Here is a 19339-nt window from a genome sequence, read left to right on the forward strand (position 1 = left end):
TTTATATTTAATTCTATGATTGATAACAGTTTTTTCAAAAACGAAAGCAAAACATAGTAGTAGAAATTAATAACGATCACGTAATTTTGAAATTCATTCAAAATTTTTTGTTGATAAACAAAAAGAAAATATTGGTATACACAATCTCAATATCAAGTTATGCATTCAATTATTTAAGAATATTGCTCTCAATCTCTTTTTCTAGTTTCTTTCTATTCTCATTTTTAATTTTTGTTTTTTGTTTTGTTCTTGTTGTTTACTAATGCAATAGTATACAGAAAACGTAATACATGATAATAATGTGTTTGTTTGTTTGGTGAGTGGGCGAAAACTAAGCATAAATAAAATTTTGCATATATGAAACAATTTAAATATAATGTGTACGAATAAGTGTAGCCAGGGCGATCATTATTATTATTATTATTTATTTATTTTCCTTATTTTAAAGTTACAAAATTCAAAACTAAAAATAGTTACAATTTAATATGTATATAGAATTACTTAAAAATAAAAAAAAATAAGGATGGTCCCAACTATTGCCACTATAAGGGCAAGTAACGAAGGGCCATTATATCAGAAAAAAATTTTAAATTATTACAAAAATTCATTTGTGGTGGGGATCACAATAAAAGCTAAGCAGAATTCAAGGTATATTTAACAAAAACAGAAATAACAAAAAATTCAAATATTTATAAAAACAAATAAAAGTAAAAATTACATAATAGTGAATAAATTCTTAAAATTTAATATAATCTAAATTCAATTTATAAAATTCATGTTAATTTAATTCAAAACTAACGTTATATAACAAACATGCATAATTTATTAAAAATCACATATAAATTTTATAAATTTAAAGCTATATAGAAATCTTGGAATATGCATCAAATTAATCTATTATTCAATAAAAATTCAATATCGTTATGGTCGAAACCAAATAACCATTTTTTAAGAGACTTCACAAAAACGGATAAAATTCGATAACACTCCTGAGATCTACTGGCAACAAATTAAATATTTTGGGCGCAAGTAATATATAAAAATGTGAAAAATGAAATAGTCTAGCTCTTGGAACAATTGTCATATTCATATTATTAACTCTAAGGTTGTAATTAGAATAAAACCTCTGCACCAAGTAGCCAGACCTCATGAAAAAAACTTTTAAAGATTTAAAAATATATAAATGACGAAGAGGAAGAATATTTAAATACTTAAATAATGAAAAACTAGGTGTAAATCTATTCTTTTTTAGTAAAATTCTTATGCAATGCTTCTGGGCAATCCAAATAGGATAAATCTTATTAATATAAGATCCACCCCAACAACCAGTACCATATTGAAGCTTCGAATTAAAAAATGAAAAATAGGCCATTTTTGAAACATTTATAGAACAATACCAATTCAATTGAAAAAGATTTCTTATAACGTTCCTAAAATAATTATTCAAATAACGTGAATGTTCCGACCAATTCATTCTTTTGTCAATATAAATGCCCAAATATTTATATGAAACAACACTTTCAACTTTAAAACATGATTTATCAGAAATATCTTTATAATAAGAATATCATTATAATAAGAATCTGAAAGAATAGGAATTTTACAACAGCCAGGTGAATGAAAATACAAATTACAATCAGTAATAAAATCTTGTGTTAAATAAAATATAATAAATTTAGTTTTGTTGCTCATTACAAGTTTATGAGAAAAAAACCAACTTCTTATTGTAACCTCCATCAAATTTTTTTCACAATAAGTGAAAGCAGAGTCATCTACAAAAGCAGTAGCTTTTCCCTTAAAATTTTGATCAAGCAATGAGTTTATAAATATATAAGAAACAAAATTGGCCCCGAAACGGAACCCTGTGGCACTCCACATTTTATTTCAGTAATATCGCTCAAGACATTTCCGATTTTAACCCTCTGTTTCCTATTACTAAGATATGAACGAAACCATACATAAACAAAGCCCCTAAAACCAGCATTATAAATTTTTTCCAGCAAAAGATCATGTGAAACAGTGTCAAATGCTTTGGTGATGTCAATAAACAGGGCTGCACAGGAATAACTATTATTTATGCCTTCATAAATTTCGCTGCAAAATTTAAGTAACGCATCCTCTGTACTTAATGTATGGCGAAACCCAAATTGCGAATTGCTAAAAAACTTAATTTTATCTAAAATAATAAAATTATCTAGCATAATAAAAATTTTGCTTTGTGATATAATTATATGTGTACGCATGAGTGTTGATCTTATTCATATTAAACAATATAAATTATGTGTGCATGTGTATTTTTGAATATTTTTATTTTTTGCGTATCTTTCTATGTATATTATATGAGACGATTTCGCTTATGGATATGTAGGATTGAATGTGTACAACCCCAGCGAAAAATTTTAACATGAGACAATGCATGCAGAAGCCTTCCTAGGAAGGTGAGAAGCGTTTACCTTACGTAGTACGTCTCACTTCGCTTTAGCATTACAATGTCCGCAGAGAGAAGCAGTATGTTCGGATTTTACTTCGTGTGCTACCAAATTCAAGGGAGCAAGATGCATGTAGAATGATTAATACAAAATGAATTCTTAGGTATTGCAGCTGATTCATGATTATGAAGCTAAATAGATTACCGGTATACCGGTTCGGCTCAAGAGATGCATCCATGATGCATCATTGCGAAGGAATACAAGAAATATCTTTTTGGATTAATACAGAGTGTCCCACTTTTATTACAGAAGAGAAGCATTCTTTTCTATGGATGCTGGACGCATCATCGGGAATGTAAATGAAATTAATCTTTAAAGATTCATTCACGATGCATGATTGGTAGCGAACGCAGTTATCTTCTTAGTAATACATCAAGTTTCAATGGGTGAGAAAGTATTTTAATCATAATTTCAATACTGAACTTAAAAGAATCGCTTATACGAGTAGTAAATTTTACTTAGTAAACGTATTTAGTGAAAAAAGTTTTATGCCTTTATTGTAGAAATAAACTTATATTTTTTTGAGTTAAATATGTAAACTTATTTCTCCTTATTCTATGTAGCCCAATTTTTTTTGGGTTTTCACTCAATTTGTAATTTCGTTCTGTAATGCGGTTATGTAGTTGTTGTAATATATTTCTGGGTTGGCGGCAGTCTCGTTTTAAAATTTGTATAAAATTTTCAAATCTGTATGCTGAAAAATTGTCAACATTGCCATATTGCTTAACACATTCAGCCAAATGTAATAAATTATGTATGTTATAACTTTCCATCTTTATGTATGTTGTATCTTTTCCATAAAAAAATTTAAAATTATGAACGAATATTTCAAGCATTTCTTGAACACTATACAAATTTTTTTGGCAATTTTTGGGGCAAGAAACAAGTCTATAAGCTCCGTGTAGTAAAAGGAAATGTTCATAAAGTTCAGAATTAAGTACATCTCGAAATACAACTATACCAGTATATAATATGAACAGTCGAAACTCACTCGCTTTCCATCTAGCTAACTCGTTAAAACTACTTGGCTTCCTGCAAAATTCTTTTGGTATAAAAGATTTTAAAGAGGTGAATCTAACATCCAAAATTTGCTTTTGATCAGGACTTAATTTTACCCTAAAATGGTTATTGCTCCAAATAAATGTAAGTATTTTTTTTGTAACTCCCAAGTCAATTAAGTGCATAACATCTAATGGAAATTGAGATATCATTTTAATATTAATTCGCTCTAACACATGGACGTTAGACTGAAAACTGGTTACGATATGTCTTTTCTGAGGTTTTCTAAAATCTTCATCGGTTCTTAAAGGAGCTACTATAGTACTGTAAGTTAATCTGTTATTTATTTTATTTCCTTTCTGAGTACATTTTGAACACCCATTTGCAGAAGTATGGCCAACCGTTCCTGTTACAAATGCTTTGGCCGGAGCATCGCAAATAAATATTCTAATATATAAGTTTCTGCATTTTTCATTTATTTTAATACCAGAATTTTGTAGAACCTTATACTCTTCAACGAAGTTATTTAAATATTGTTGAACATGGTCGGGTTTTCTACTTCCTAAATAAGCTCCAATTAGAAACGGTGAAATTTCTTTATGAAATGAAATCGCTCCCATGATAGGCCATAATGTCTGACTCGAACTTTTAAAGATGGGCAAACCATCTATGTATATATCAATGTAAATTGTTTCAATCGAATCAACCAGCTTTAATTTTAATGCTTTAATACTGCGTTGTAATCCAAAATGATAATAAATTCCTGGTGGAACATTGATGGTTGTAATTTTATCGCATTTTAAATCAACCAGTGTTTGAATAGTGGTTGGTATATTGAGACCTTCTTTAACTAATACGTTTAACAATTCATTACAAGCCTTTCGTCTAATTTTATGCTTAATATACCAATTCACTAGCTCGCTTGAAATAATTTTATTTTCTGAATGAAGGTAGTTTTCATGAACTTTTTTTTGAATTAATAGTTTGTGATTCCATTTCGATATTAGAGTACTCATCGCATCCTATATTTTTATCACGATCAGCCTCAATTTTTTTTCTCACTAAACGCAGAAATTGTCTGGAAGTTACGACACAATTATCAAAATTTATTTTTTTTTGAATTTATGTCTTCTGATTGATTTTTTGAATCATTGGGATATTCTTCATTGCTTGTAGTTTGTTCAGAATTAATAACACCCTCTGCTGCTACTAAGCGCCGAAAATGTCTTTTGCTTACACCACAGATTTTTTTGCTCATTTAATTTCTTAGAATTACGAAAATATAATAAAATCCTACAGAACTCTAAAATTTGTGCAACAGGAACAAGTTTAACAATGTATTAGAATAAGAGTTATTAGATTTTTATTTTATGTTATCTCTTACTACTATTCAAGAAACATGCATTGTGGGGCTCAGAAAAAAGTGGCCTAACCAATTATTTAATTAAATTCTATACAAAATTTTTAGTTCAATTTCAATCAATCAACAATTCAGTTTTGACTTAATTCTTGAACCTGGCTAAATTTAATATCAGTGATAAGCTTCCTTTTTTATTAAGATTTTCATGAACGTTTACAAATAAACCTTAAAATTACAAGATTCAAGATTTAAAATAAAAAGATGTAAATTAAATTGAATTAAATTTTTTTATACTTCGATTATTAAAATTAAAAGCAAGTAGTAATAGTTTCTAGATTCCTTCCTTAGAATTAATTCACAATGAATTACTGTTATATGAATTTGTAACTAAAAATATTGTGTCAATGGTATCCATTCGGAATGGATTACAGGCAGCATAAACAAAATATTTAAACAAAATTTTTTAATTTTCAAAGATTTAAAACAAATGTTGCCAAAAAATTTATATATTACCAAATATTTTAATTTATTTTAACTAAATGCAACAAAATTAATGTAATTAATTATTTTAAATGTAATATACAATTAGCTTATAAAAATAGTAAAAATACAATCACTTACCAAATAAATTTCAAAACCGAAAAATTTATAATGAATTTAAAAATTACGAACTTTTTGAATATATCTTTTGCTCCATAAATTTAATGAATAACTTTTTGGTTCCGTTTTTTTAAAATCACGAATTCAACTTAATAATTTTTAAATACTTTTTTAACAAACTTAAAACTTTATAAACACTTAGCCACTGAAAATTCAAATCGAAACTAATTCAGTTCTTCTTATAAATTTTTGTTTCTTTTTCATCTAACTGTATATCTCGCAAACAATTTTGCATCGTGTTATGACATGATAAAAAAATCTGATGTGGTCAGCACATAACCGACCGCATTGTGTATTGTCTAGTTAAATGAAAGTGTTACAGAATATTATAAAAATGTCTGTTAAATACTTCTTTCCAATTTTTAGGACATTAGTAAGCTTATAGTTAACATACTTAGAAAAATGTAAATTTGGCTCTTAGTAGAGTTTCGCTTTGTGCTACCCGAATTCCCTGAAATTCTCGCCAGTTAGTTTCTGTAACAACCAGAACTCAAATATCAAATTTCAAGAAATTCCATCAATTTGTTCTGTGGATATGGTGAAAAATGTAAAATCGGCCCGCAAATCAGTTCTCGAGCCCTGATCTTTCCAAAAAATTTATATGTTCATTGCTTTAATATGAGGAATTCATATATTAAATTTCAATGAAATCGGTTGATTATTTCTCTTTATATACACAAAAGTGTATGTTTGGCCCGTAGTAAACGTCTAGTTGCCGATGCCTTATTTCTTCCAAAACATAGGAATTTTCGCGGACGGTCGAGCTGAGCTTATATATAAAATTTCAAGTAAGTCGGTTGAATATTATCTTCAAAATGTTCAAAAATGTAAAACAGGCCCGCTAAAAAGTGCAGCTCCCGAGGCCTGATATATACCAAAAGTTGATCGATCCGTGCCATGGTGGAAACAAACTTACATATTAAATTTCATCAAAATCGGTTCAGCCGAACTTGAGATACACGCGTGCACACACAGACCGACAGACGGACAGACCGACAGACGGACAGACCGACAGACGGACAGACCGACAGACCGACAGGTTGCTAAAACTAGTTTATTTACACTTTCCTACTATGGAGAAGTACGTTCCCACCGAAAACTCGATATGCAAAATTTGTTGCCATCACATAACCTACCTATTGTTTACACAATACGGTCGGTAAAAAGACGAATTACGGGGAATGAAACTCGCACGTATCATAGACACATTACCAGTACAAAATTTTACAATATATCATAACGAAAAAAAACCTTGCTTCCAAAAGCATTACTAAGTATCAATCTTGAATGCATCGTAAGTCCATCTCTTTATGTTTTAGCATAACTAGAAAAACAAAAAAAAACAAAAAAAACTTTTGCTTCGAAAAGCATTACTAAGTATCAATCTTGCGTCTATCATTTATGCGTCATCCGTAAACAATATTGCTTCGCATAACGAAAAAAAAAAGAAAAATAAAAAGAAAGTCGTTTTTCTTCCAAAAGCATTACTTAGAATTGAACTTGCATCCTTCATAAAGCCGTTACCCGTAAGAAATTTGACTTCGTGTCACGAAGACATAAAAACAAAAAAAAAAACAAAAATCTTCTGGAAGCTTTAAAATTCAACAATCTTGCATGCATCATAAATACATTACCCGGATTTTTTCTTCGAAGTCTATGCTTCTTTTCTGCTTCCCTTCCTATGGCTTACCAAATTTTCCACTGGGGCTGTATGAAATAATATTTTCTGTGTATAGGCATAATATACGAATTTATACTAGTATGTATGTAAAAGGAAAAATTAATAATTGCAATTCTGATGATTCATACATTGAAAAAAATATTTTGTGTATTCGTACAATAAATAAAAATAAAAGAGTAGTGTAGAGTAAGAAAATGTATCAATAATTTTCATTCTACAAACATTTCATTTTTTATATTATTAGGAATAAAATATTATGTTTGTATGTAGGTACATTTTATCAAGTTAATTTCGCTGTAAATTGAATTAAATTTGTATTAAAATTTTTTTTTTTTTAAATTTATGGTTTTTTAAAGTTTTTAATGGCGCCCCTCCCTTTTTGTCGCCCACTGCAAATGCATACTTTGCATATATGAACCGGCCGTCCCTTTATAGATCTAATATTTGGGTTTGTATATAGTTTAAAAAAATTAATTTGAGCTAAGAAATCTCTGCTTGAAGATATTGTATATGTAAAGAAAAACAAAGTGCTAACCATTTCAAAAATTAGAACGCATTAAGACTATTTTAGTTTTTTTTTATAGAAACAATTTTTCAAGTTCTTTTGGAGGACTCAACAGTTTAATCGTGTATCTCGCTTTTTCATTTCACTTTTTATTCACTTCCAAATGAGAATTTCCCGTTTTTTCTAATGGATATTTCATTTTTCAAATAAGATTACTAATTTTTTTCAATTGGGTTTTTGCATTTTGTCTCAAATTATTGTTTGAATGTCTCATCTTTATAAACAAAGTGAAAAAATTTTGTATTCATTTTAGAAAAAAACGGGACAAGCAATACGGAATAATTCTTCTCTGTCATGCATATATGATAGCAAGTCACTTTCTTCTCACTTGGCGAGTAAAATTTCCGATCAGGTTTAATGAAATTTTATTTGATGACGAATCACAAAAAATAAAATTGTAGTTAATTAACTGTCATAAATGATGATGTCATAAATGAATAAATTATTATTTACCAAGTATAATTTAATATATGTATGTGTATTAGCTTTACATACGTATGGATATTACCTAATATAATTACAACCTGTTAACTTTAATTTTTCAAATATTGCTTAATTTTTTTAAGAACTCCGTGCAACAAAATTAATTGCTGATCTTGTTATATGTACATATGTATGTACGCGTGTATCGTGTAAGAGGTTTTGTCAAAAAGACAAAATGATTCAACAAATTTCTTAATGTTTTCATATAAAATTAAAATTATTTGCCATTTTATGCCTTTATAATCCGATTAATGTTTGCTCAAAGTTCAATATATAAATGTAAGTATACATGGTATGCAAGATAACTGAATAATTTTTTTAAAATTACGTATCGTAAAATTACGTATATGTAAGTGTGTAACTCATACGGATTTTACAATAATTTTTATCTGAAAACGCGCCCTTATTTCAGCTTAAGCATGAGCATAAGCACTTACTATAAAAAACTATATACTATATTTTTTTAATTTTTGTTTATGGAATATGATGTTATTACTTAATCAAATATTTTATATATGCATACATATTACATATATAGTCATAATTTACTCACGTGTTTTCATCATAATATCCTGTTTTTTTTCTATCAGCACAAATTGAACTCGAATTACCCATATTCAAGGATCTTCAAATAATTATTGTGTAATAAAAACTTTATAAATATTTATAGAATCTCTAACAATCAATTTTTTGATTTTTATTTTGATTTTGTTACATAAATATATTTTTTTTTTCGTTTGTTTTGTTTTAAAAGCTTTACACTATCATATTTTTAATTTCACGCTTTATTACAGGTGTTCCATTAGGTTAACTAAAATTAAATTTGTTATAAACACAATGTTATTTTAATTCATTTATTGTTTTATTTTTTGTTTTCTATATTATAAAGTGCCTTTCACTTTAGTTTATTTTAAATTGTTTTTTTGTGCTTTTCACCTTAAATGCTATAAACAAACGTTAATAATGTTATAAGTTTTTATAAGATTATTGTTTTAATGAAAATTCTCATGGTAAATATTTTTAATAAGTACTTACATATATGTATATATATATGTATTTATAATATTATTTATACATTTAACAAAGTAAGAGCAAATATAATAGCTTCCAGCATGGTTAAAATTTCAATAATATAATTTTATAATTCTAAAAAAAATTTGTTATAAAATACAAATGGACTATTTCTAGAAGGTAGACAAAAAAACGAAATGTGTGTTTTATACTTATGAATTCGTGTTTAAGTGGAAGTGAGTACAAAATATTTGTTTTTGGTTTTTAACTTTTTTTTTTATTTTCTTCATCGTTTCACATTAATGTATTTTAATTGTTTTAACTCTTTAGTAATGAATCATATAATATAATTGTAGTTGTAATATAATATTGGTAGCAAAATTTATAATTCTTGTTTTTAGAACAGTGTTGTTTAATAAATTGAAGGTGATTGGTAACAGTGACGTTCGAAAATATTTGCCTAAATGAGATTTATATACATATTTTATATTGTATAAGCATTTTTAACTTTTAAGTAGTTCACTATCTGTACGTTACTACTAAGTGAATTTTCACTGAAAAATTTCAAATTATAAACTGATTTTGTAATTCTACGATATTGAAATCTAATAATTTAGTGTACAAGATATAATTATATATATAAAAGTGGTTAAAAATTTAAAAGATTAGTTTATTAAATTTATTTATAGAGAGTACTAATTTGTATACTTATAAATTTTATGATTAATCACTTTTTTCATCCGTCTAACAGGCTAGGAGTCGCATTTTATTTTCATTAAAATTATTACGGAAATTTACTACCTACAATATTATATAATACAGTTTAAAATTATAATTTTTTAATATATAAATCTCCAAAAAATAGACATTAAACGAAATTTCTTGTTTTGGAATTAAGTAAAATTAAGTTGTTTCACATTAAGTTTCGCCTTAATGTGAAAAGGTTCTCTAACACTGAGTCAATGTATGAGTGTATAACATTTAGAATATATTACATGTACCTACATAAATAAAATTATATTCCGGTTTTACTACATTTGTGTAATGGTAGAATTGAAACTATTCTCAACTCAACATTTATATAATACGATTATACTCAACATTTAAATAATGAATTTATAACAAAAAAAATAAAGTTGGATCAAACCAATGGTTTGTAATGTGGCACTTTCCCCTTGAACAATTAAAAATGCTGTTTTTAACAACAATCTATGTACTATATTATTAAAATTACTCTCCTATATATACTATATTTCAATGATTGCATAAATTTAGGATGAGTATTTTTGTCAACTTTTGAAATAAAACAAAAAATCCCTTAAATGCTCGCATTTAAGGGTTAATTGCGTGATAATTTTTAATTTCATTTATACGTATAATTTTAATGACATTGATAATTATAATGGCATGAAAAGCTTACAGTTTCGGAAGTATAAGGTGCCAAAAATTCGAATTTTGCAAAGTTCGAGAGGCGATAATTGCTGAAGTTGCTAAAATTTCAGATTCCGACAATTTGAGGTCTAGAAAAAAACGATATCAAAAATTTGGGAAAAACTGATTTTAGATAACGGTCAATTTTAACAACCACTTTGCTTTTTTAAAGTCTAATTACTGTATTCTGCGGTAGAAGAGTCAGTCAGTACTTTTCTGCGTTTGGTAAATTTGGTAGGTAAAAATTTTTTTCTTCGGAAGTGAGTTTCTAGTAAAGATCTGTGTATGAAATTTTAGCTTTCTTTCATCAAGGATATATAAGTTTTGTAAACATATCCGCGGGCTGACGGACATAGAGAAAGAAACTAATAAGAATTTTTTTTTATTTTTTTTTTGAAAAGTGCTAAAAATCAATATAACAACTTCTGCAAGTGACAGGCACTATACATAAATTATATGCATGTATGCATATAAACAATTATATAATTAAATAATTATTATATAGAAAATTCTAATAAACTTTATCACGAAATGATAGTAAATACCTATGTTTGTATAAAATAAAAAAAAACATAGAATGAAAAAGCTACTTAATTATATAAATAAGTTCATGAAGGACGATATTATAAAAATAATATCGTCCTTCATGAACTCAGGAATTACTCTGCTTATAACAAGAAAATAATTATTGACTTTAATTACCTGCAGTAACACTAATATGTATCTCATCTATAATTCTGGATATTACAATAAAACATTATTTCGGATAATAAAACTTTATGAAAAGTACTTTTTATTAATATTTGTTTTTATTATTTGGTAGTTGATATGGGAAAAATCCAGTTTTATACGAGTATTTACTAAATAGTAAGTTTTTAATGTTGATATCCAAAGGCGAACTTTGAAAAAGGTTATTCATCAATGAACAAAACAGCCCATCTAAACAGTCGTGTTTGCCACATTTCTTTGCAGTCTGTAATTTAACTTGCTAAATATTTTCGGAATACTAATTTTCAGTTACATAATTCATTAAATCCCAGCTGCTAATGAATACTAAAATAGGAGCATATAGCGTATGCTCAGGGAAGTAAGTAGTTTGTTAAACAAGTTCTGTATCACTCAGGTCTGCCATTCAAAAAGGAGAAAAAAAATGAAGATTAAAAAAAAGTAGCACAGTTATTTTACATAAAGATAAAAATTAAATACTTTATCCATTTTATAGTGATAATCTTTTGATAAATTATTTTTGATAAAACATAATTGGGGAAAAAACACGTTCAATTATAATAGGAAAAAAGGTTTATATGTTAGCAAAAAATATTTATACTATTTATGTTAGCAAAAAATCATTATAAAAAGACCTTTGCCTTGCAACCATGGGGTTGTGCCAAGTAAACACACATCAAGCAAATATGAACTTTTCAGAACAAGGTCCTTCGTAATATTATGGGTGCTCTCTGGTAAAGATCTGGGTATCCCCAAAGTAAGTGATTAAATAAGGAACTGTGCCATGAAACTTAGAGTGCGTTGGGAACCGAATGTAAATGTCGAGGCTTTTCAACTTATAGGGGAAGGGGTTTGAACTGAAAAACTGAAGTGAACGAGACCTCTCGAATTAGTCTCCTTGCCTCCCTTCAAGGAAAACATTAATACTAATGGTTAGTCAGTTTGACTAGTTTTAGTAGTTTAAGACCATCCACTTGCGTTTTAGACTGGGTTAAAGTCCCTCACTATTGATAGGTCTTATGACAGTTTGGGTCCGCCTATTTTTGTCTTTCGATGGTTTTTAATACCTGTATTAAAAAAAAAATTATAAATAGAACCAAAAATTACTTAATTTTCGTTAATTAAACTTAATAAAAAAAAAGTAGCGCTTCGTAGTTGGGTTAGTGTATTTTCATTAAAAAGAAAAATTGTTAGTAAAAAACTCAGACAAAGTTCAGAGTTACACATCAATCTATACTGGTATTGATAGTCGAGCAAAAAATTTTGAATTCTTAGAATTCTTTCTTAATGATCGGGGTTCACACTTTTAAAAGAAAATACGTACGAGTACAATTAAATTCTAAATTACTTTTTTTATTATTGACTTCGTTATAAAGAGCTTGCAAAGATATACGTCTGTCCATATAACATACACAACGTTATTTCGAATATATTATATACTTAAGGAAAAAAATTACTATAAACTATTACAAGTAAGAATAACTTTTAATGTTATAAACTTAGCTATGAATTAAGAACGTGAAATGAAATTTTTTAAAGTGCCGATATTCCAATAAATCTGATGAAATTACTCTTTTAATCGAACTTGAGGGGGGTCTTAAAAATAGCTCGAATTACAGAAATTTGAAATTGTAAAGATCTAGTCTTTAGTCTAGTTTTTCAAAAAGTGTCTATTGAAATCTAAATTATAAATTGAACAAGGAAATATGTTCGAATTTAAAGACCTTGTTTTTAGAGTGTATTTTGTTAGTAATTTGTGTAACTTCAGCATTTCATATTACTAATAAGATTTTTCTGGAACTTTGGAAACTAAAATCAAATATCTTATTATTATTACTTGATATAAATATTAAGACCTTAAAAGCAACTTTCCAATTCTTAAAAAGAAAATGTCATTTCATATTTTTAAATTTTATTATTATTTGAAATCGAAATTTAAATAATAATAAAATTGTAATATAAAATATATTTTTAATTATTTCTTTAAATAAACAGTTTTAAGAAAACAATGCATTTTGCAAAATTATTTAAAAATCAATTAACATGCGAATTGAAATTGTAATAAAATATATATTATGCGCTTTGTTACTTATATAAAGCACATATGCTGTTTTAGAGGAATTTTTAAAAACCGACCATATAAAAGTAGATTGATTTTTACGGAAAATACACAATTTTCGGAAAATTGATATAGTGTAGATATAGTTAACATTAAAACGAAAATTTAAAAAAATAATTAATATTTAATATTAATTATTAAATGTTAAAAAAATGGGATTGAAATTTACAATATTATTACTGACGCTTTTAACATTCATTTACAATTGTTGCAAGTATAAATAAAATATATATATTATTCGAATTCTAAATTAGAATAGGAAAATTTTCGAAGTTAACGATGTTCTTAAAAATTAGAATTATTTCTTGGGCCTGCAATTTTAAGTTCACTTGCACTATTAATTAAATTTTCATTACAATTTTTAAAAATTGCAAAAGTTACATTGAAGAAATATGCAATTTTTTTTTCTTTTGAATTACTAAAATTAATTTGCATAAAAAAATCTTGTTTCTTAAGAAAAAGCGGTCTTCTACTCAATACGAAGTATATTGTCACAGTTAAAATTTTTTCTGGGCAAATAATTATTTTATCTATACCAAAATCATATAAAAATTCCGGAAAAATAATTATTAATATACATATATCTAATTTTAACTTATAATATTTTCTTTATAAGTAGATGCCCGCCAAAATTGCACAGCTAGCATTTATGCAGAGCAAAACAATCCGAAGGTATGGCCAGGACCATGTCAATATGGAGAATATCAATCACCAATTAATATTCCAAAGAAGGTATAAAGTATGAAAGTTTGAAAATAACGTAAAAATAAAAAAAATGACTTAAGTTAAGTTAATTATAATTATTTAATTTGAATATTTTCTAAAGCCAAGATCGACTATATCGTCAATTGATTATAAAAAATTTGATCAAAAATTGGGAGAAGTTGGAATAATAAATATCGATTATTTACGTAAATGCAGCATGTGTCATTTAATAAAAATAATATGTTAATTATTTGCATTATTTTGCAGTTCAAGGTTATTTTCCGAAATTTGCAATTGATCGTACTCCACCCATTGTTGTATATAGAGATAAAGAAATTGCATTAAAACAATTTGATATACATTGGGGTTCATCTGAACATTCAATTGATGGAACATTTTACGACGGCGAAGTTCATTTATATGGCATTGATGTTCGTGGGCATATACCAATTATTCTTGCTGCCTTGCTTAAGGTAACAAAATTATAACTATACTCAATTACATAACATGCAAATTTTATTTATTACAGTTTAAACATAATATATACAATGTATAATAAATTTTAATTTTTAGAAAACTGATAATGTAAATAACACGCTCAGTAGAGTAATTAAATTGGCTGAGAAAATCAATGCAACAGACCAAGTAGTTATAGGGCAATTTCCAGATTCAGATGTTTTTTCCTTTCTTAGTGTTGAGAATAGACATGAATATTTTTTTTACGAAGGTGAATTGATTTATGATGTTTTGCAAATAATACCCAATTTTTATATGATTCAACATTTTATAGACGGCTCGCAAACTCATCCAAAATGTATGCCACAGATTCCATATGTAGTATATACCAGTTACATTGAAGTTGACAGAGAAGCGGTAAATTTTAAAAAGTTTCATTTAATGTTTAAATTGAACTGACTTAATTTTAATCAGTACTTTAATTTTACTTTGGATTGTAGATGGAGAATCTGAAGAAACTTAAAGACAGCAAGGGCAGACTGATAACCTGCAATTATAGAAATATTCAACCAATTAACGATAGGTCTATTAGAAAGAGATATGTAAGGAAGTAATCCCTAAATGAAAATCGCATTTGATTCTTTCTTTAATTGAAAACATAGTAATAATATCTGCACCGTATATAGAAATAAAAACTAATTATTCAATATAATTATTGAAAATGTCTTACATTTGCAATATGTTTTTCGTTAAAGATAGTAATATTCTCAAAATAAAAATTTTAACTCAATGAATAAGGGTGTACTTAAAGAACTTACACTTTGTTTAACTTAGTAAGTATATGGCTATATTCGAGATTTCAGTACTGTGTGGTTTCAATATTTTCTAAGACATAGGCGGTCAATTATTTCTGATGTACCTATATTAAATAGGGTCCCGTCTATGTAAATAGTTAACAATACAACGTGTAGTTTTTAATAATTTTTTTATTATTGTTTCTTATAACAATAGCTAATGGAAATTTCTTCATACATCTGCAGAACAGATAGATAACGTAATCAAAGGGCCGAGTCAAAACAGAGAAATGTATTGAAAAAGCTTTCTTTTCGAACTGGACTCGAACCAATGACCTACTGCTTTCTAGGCGGACGCTCTACCAACAGAGGTATGAAGAAATTCTCGAAAATATTATTCTTCACATTGCTTTATACTGTAATTTACATGATTACTATATGTGTTGTTTACTAATAGAATATTGCATCCTTCACATCTTATACATCTTTTTCTTAAGTGTATAATATTGTTTTAACCAGTAAATTTAAGATGAGATTTTAATTAAGTTCTGAAGATTTCGGAATGTAACATGCTTTGCTTTTTCTTGTAACAAAACTGTGTATTTTTAATAAATTCGATGTAAAATATGGAATTCAAAATATGTTGATACCTTTAAACTGGTTTGATATACATGTGTACATATCTACATTTATGTATATTACAATCGTTACGGGATTAAGTAAATAAACCTTCAAGTATTTAATTATTTTCATTTAATTACTGAATGAGTAAGTATAAATATATTTAGGATTTCAAATTTTTGGATGTACCTGGATTTTATTAAATTTTGTTAACAAGTTTTTGATTGATAGATTTGATTGACAGATTGATGTTTATTAATTTTATAATTTTTCTTTAAAGACTTATTTTTATGAAATAATGAAAAATTATCATAGTATCTTAATGGCGCAATATGTACATTGTTGTGGATATTCTTGATATATTAAAGTTAAAAACTAACACACAAATAAATTTCCAAGAAATTTTTAGAAAGTAAATATTTGAATCTGATGATATGCCTTCGAATTTCGAATAAGATCTATTTAAAACGAGTATTAGAAATTACTCGTTTATCCGTATAGTACATTATACAACAAAATTTGTGCAGAGTATTACGAGTATAAAACTTTGCAATATAAAAATTTTTTGACTCGGGTGGAGTGAAGAATGAGAAATTATTTTTATTCCTTTTATATAAAATAATATTAGTAAATCTGTCATATTCATAGTGACGCTTCCGTAAGCCGAAATCGTTTAATACATAAAGAACAAATAAAATCGCAAGTTTAATATAAAAGAAAAGTGAAAAATAAAATTTCGTTTCGCAGCGGTTTTCACTTAAAGAACTTCGTTTTATGAGTACTAGACTAGTACTAGAGTGTATTTCACAAGACACTCAAAAATATCATTGGAATAAAATGCGAAAATTTATGGCAAATATTATATTTAATAAAATATTATATTTAACTTAAAATTTGTTCACGTGTCGCTATTTTTTACTTAAATATATTTAATGAAAAATTCAAAAAAGAAAATATTCTGTTGTACTTTGAATTTGTTTCAGTACATAAAGTATACTTTAATTTTGAGGAAATAGGTAACAAAAATATTATGTAAAATTTACATTTATAGTACATTAGATTCCCGATTTACGTCCTAAATGCTTTCCAAAATTTTAAGTTTGTAAAACGAAACGACGTAAAAATTAAAAAAAAATTTAATTGCATATGTATTATATTTAAATTAAAATTGTTAGCAGCAATTTTTTAAATTAATATTAATAAATAACAGGATTCTAAACTTCCAGATAGAAAATTTTTTAACAATTAAGATTTAAGTTGAAATGTAATTATATTTAGAACCACTTTCCATGTGGCACATACATACATGTGGCAAACTTTATGGAAATAAGAAATAAGTAAAAAATAAAGTTGGGTCAAACCAATGGTTTGTATTGTAGCACTTTTTTCTTCAACAAGTGAAAATACTGCTATGAAAAACAGTCTATGTATACTCGTACCTATCACACTATTAAAATTATTGTCATTCACATACAAAACTATTACTAAAATTGTATATATTTAGGATGAACGATTTAGGCAGTATTTCAAATAAAGCAAAAATTAATATAAAGTGGGATTAACATAATACTTGATTTTAAGGTTTAATTGTGTGAGTTAAGAAAAATAATTATATTTTTTAATGTCATGGAATTTACCGTTAGGTTTTTGCGTTTATAGAAATTTAAAAAGCTTGCGGTTTCGGAAATATAAGGTGTCAAAAATTCAAATTTTACAAATTTCAAGAAGCGATAACTTGAGAGGGGGTGGGGATGGAAAAAAATTTTCTTCTTACGAAATAAACTGTTTGTTAGTATCTAAAAGCTACTAAAATTTCAGGCTCTCACAACCTGGGGTCTAGAAGAAAAACAACATTAAAAATTTGAAAAAAAATCGGATTTTATATAACGGTAAACTTGAACGGCCATTTTGTTCTTTTAAAGTTCAAGTATAACATGCCGCGATAGAAGAAGCAACCCGCTGCCTTTATGCGTTTGCAAAATTTCAAAAATGCTTATGGTTTCATTGGAACAAATAGTTAAAAAAAGCCATATTTAGGGTTTTGGGGGAATATAACTTCTAGAGGGGGGGAGATAGGTAAAAATTTTGTTCTATGGAAATAAGTTTCTAGTAAATATCTATGTACGTATTAAATTTCAGCTTTCTATCTTCAAGGGTGTAGAAGTTTTGTAAACAAAATAGTGTCCACGGACGAACGGACGGACGGACGGACGGACGGACAGAGTGAAACTAATAAGCACTTTTTTTCAAAAAATTTTTGGGAAAGTGCTAAAAGCACAAACGAACTTATTATTTGGTTATTAAACGAAAATAATTTTTTGGAACGAATCAGTCATAATGACTATGTAGTCTCTCATGCATTTTACTTCGTTGCCAAGTTTAAGTTAATTGAAATGTGTATAGATATTAAGAATACAAAGAAAAGTACCAAAGATAAATAGTTTAGATTTGAGAATAATTTTTAAATATACAATGACTTTGTACTATAGTTTGAAATCAAATACAAAAATATTGCGATCTACAAGAAAAATTTACGAATCTATAGTTCTAATATTCAAGCAAATAATATTTATTTTAAATTATAAATAATTTAATATTCACCAAACACATACAAAATGCAATCAACCTGGTTCTTTTTAAGAAATATTAAAGTCTAGTAAATATTGGGAAGTGACAATTTTTGCTTAATAATTTGATTTTATATTTTATACTACTTCAATTAAGTACAATCAAATTTTGTAAAATAATTATTATGTATATAAGGTTTGGTTCTTATTTGTCCCCTTATTTTAATAACTTAAATTTTACTTTGTAATTATATGCAATTAAGCACTATTTTCAATATTACTATTAATCATTTGTTATTATATACGTTTATTGCTCTTATTAACATTTCATCTTATTAACATTTTATTACTATACAATATTTCAATACTATATTATATTTGAGTAATTTGACTGATAAATTAATGTTATTTGAAATTAGCACATTTAGTTTTTTTCCCATTTGGAAGAATTATAATTTATAAAAGGCATTATACAAGATACAAGAATTATCGGAGATAAATATTTATGCATACATGAAGAGAGTTAATTTAGTTAAAAAAATTTATTAATTTTTTTGTAAAAAATTATGAGCTTTTATTATGAACCTGAATGGACAATGAACAATCAAACAATGAAAATCATACAGGCTTCATTATCAAAGAAAATTATTAAAATTATCAAAAGAAAATCCA

At 26.6% G+C, this 19339-nt stretch overlaps 1 protein-coding gene and 1 long non-coding RNA gene across 2 annotated transcripts in view; one reads left to right on the plus strand and one right to left on the minus strand.

Moving 5' to 3' along the window:
- LOC129609148 (NADP-dependent malic enzyme) overlaps nucleotides 1–8957 on the minus strand; it is a 27325-nt gene extending 18368 nt beyond the window's left edge. The window contains exon 1 of the mRNA XM_055521047.1: nucleotides 8791–8957. Within this exon, the coding sequence (XP_055377022.1) occupies nucleotides 8791–8852 (62 nt within the window). The 5' untranslated portion in view covers nucleotides 8853–8957. The remainder of the gene's footprint in view (nucleotides 1–8790) is intronic.
- Nucleotides 8958–14200: 5243 nt separating this feature from the next.
- LOC129609173 (uncharacterized) lies at nucleotides 14201–14539 on the plus strand. The gene is made up of 3 exons (XR_008696935.1): nucleotides 14201–14256; nucleotides 14351–14435; nucleotides 14497–14539. It is a non-coding gene; the product is annotated as an uncharacterized LOC129609173 (long non-coding RNA).
- Nucleotides 14540–19339: the final 4800 nt, after the last annotated feature.

Source organism: Condylostylus longicornis, unplaced genomic scaffold (genome assembly GCF_029603195.1).
Source record: "Condylostylus longicornis isolate FDR11 unplaced genomic scaffold, ASM2960319v2 ptg000004l, whole genome shotgun sequence".
In the NCBI taxonomy this organism is placed as follows: Eukaryota; Metazoa; Arthropoda; class Insecta; order Diptera; family Dolichopodidae; genus Condylostylus; species Condylostylus longicornis.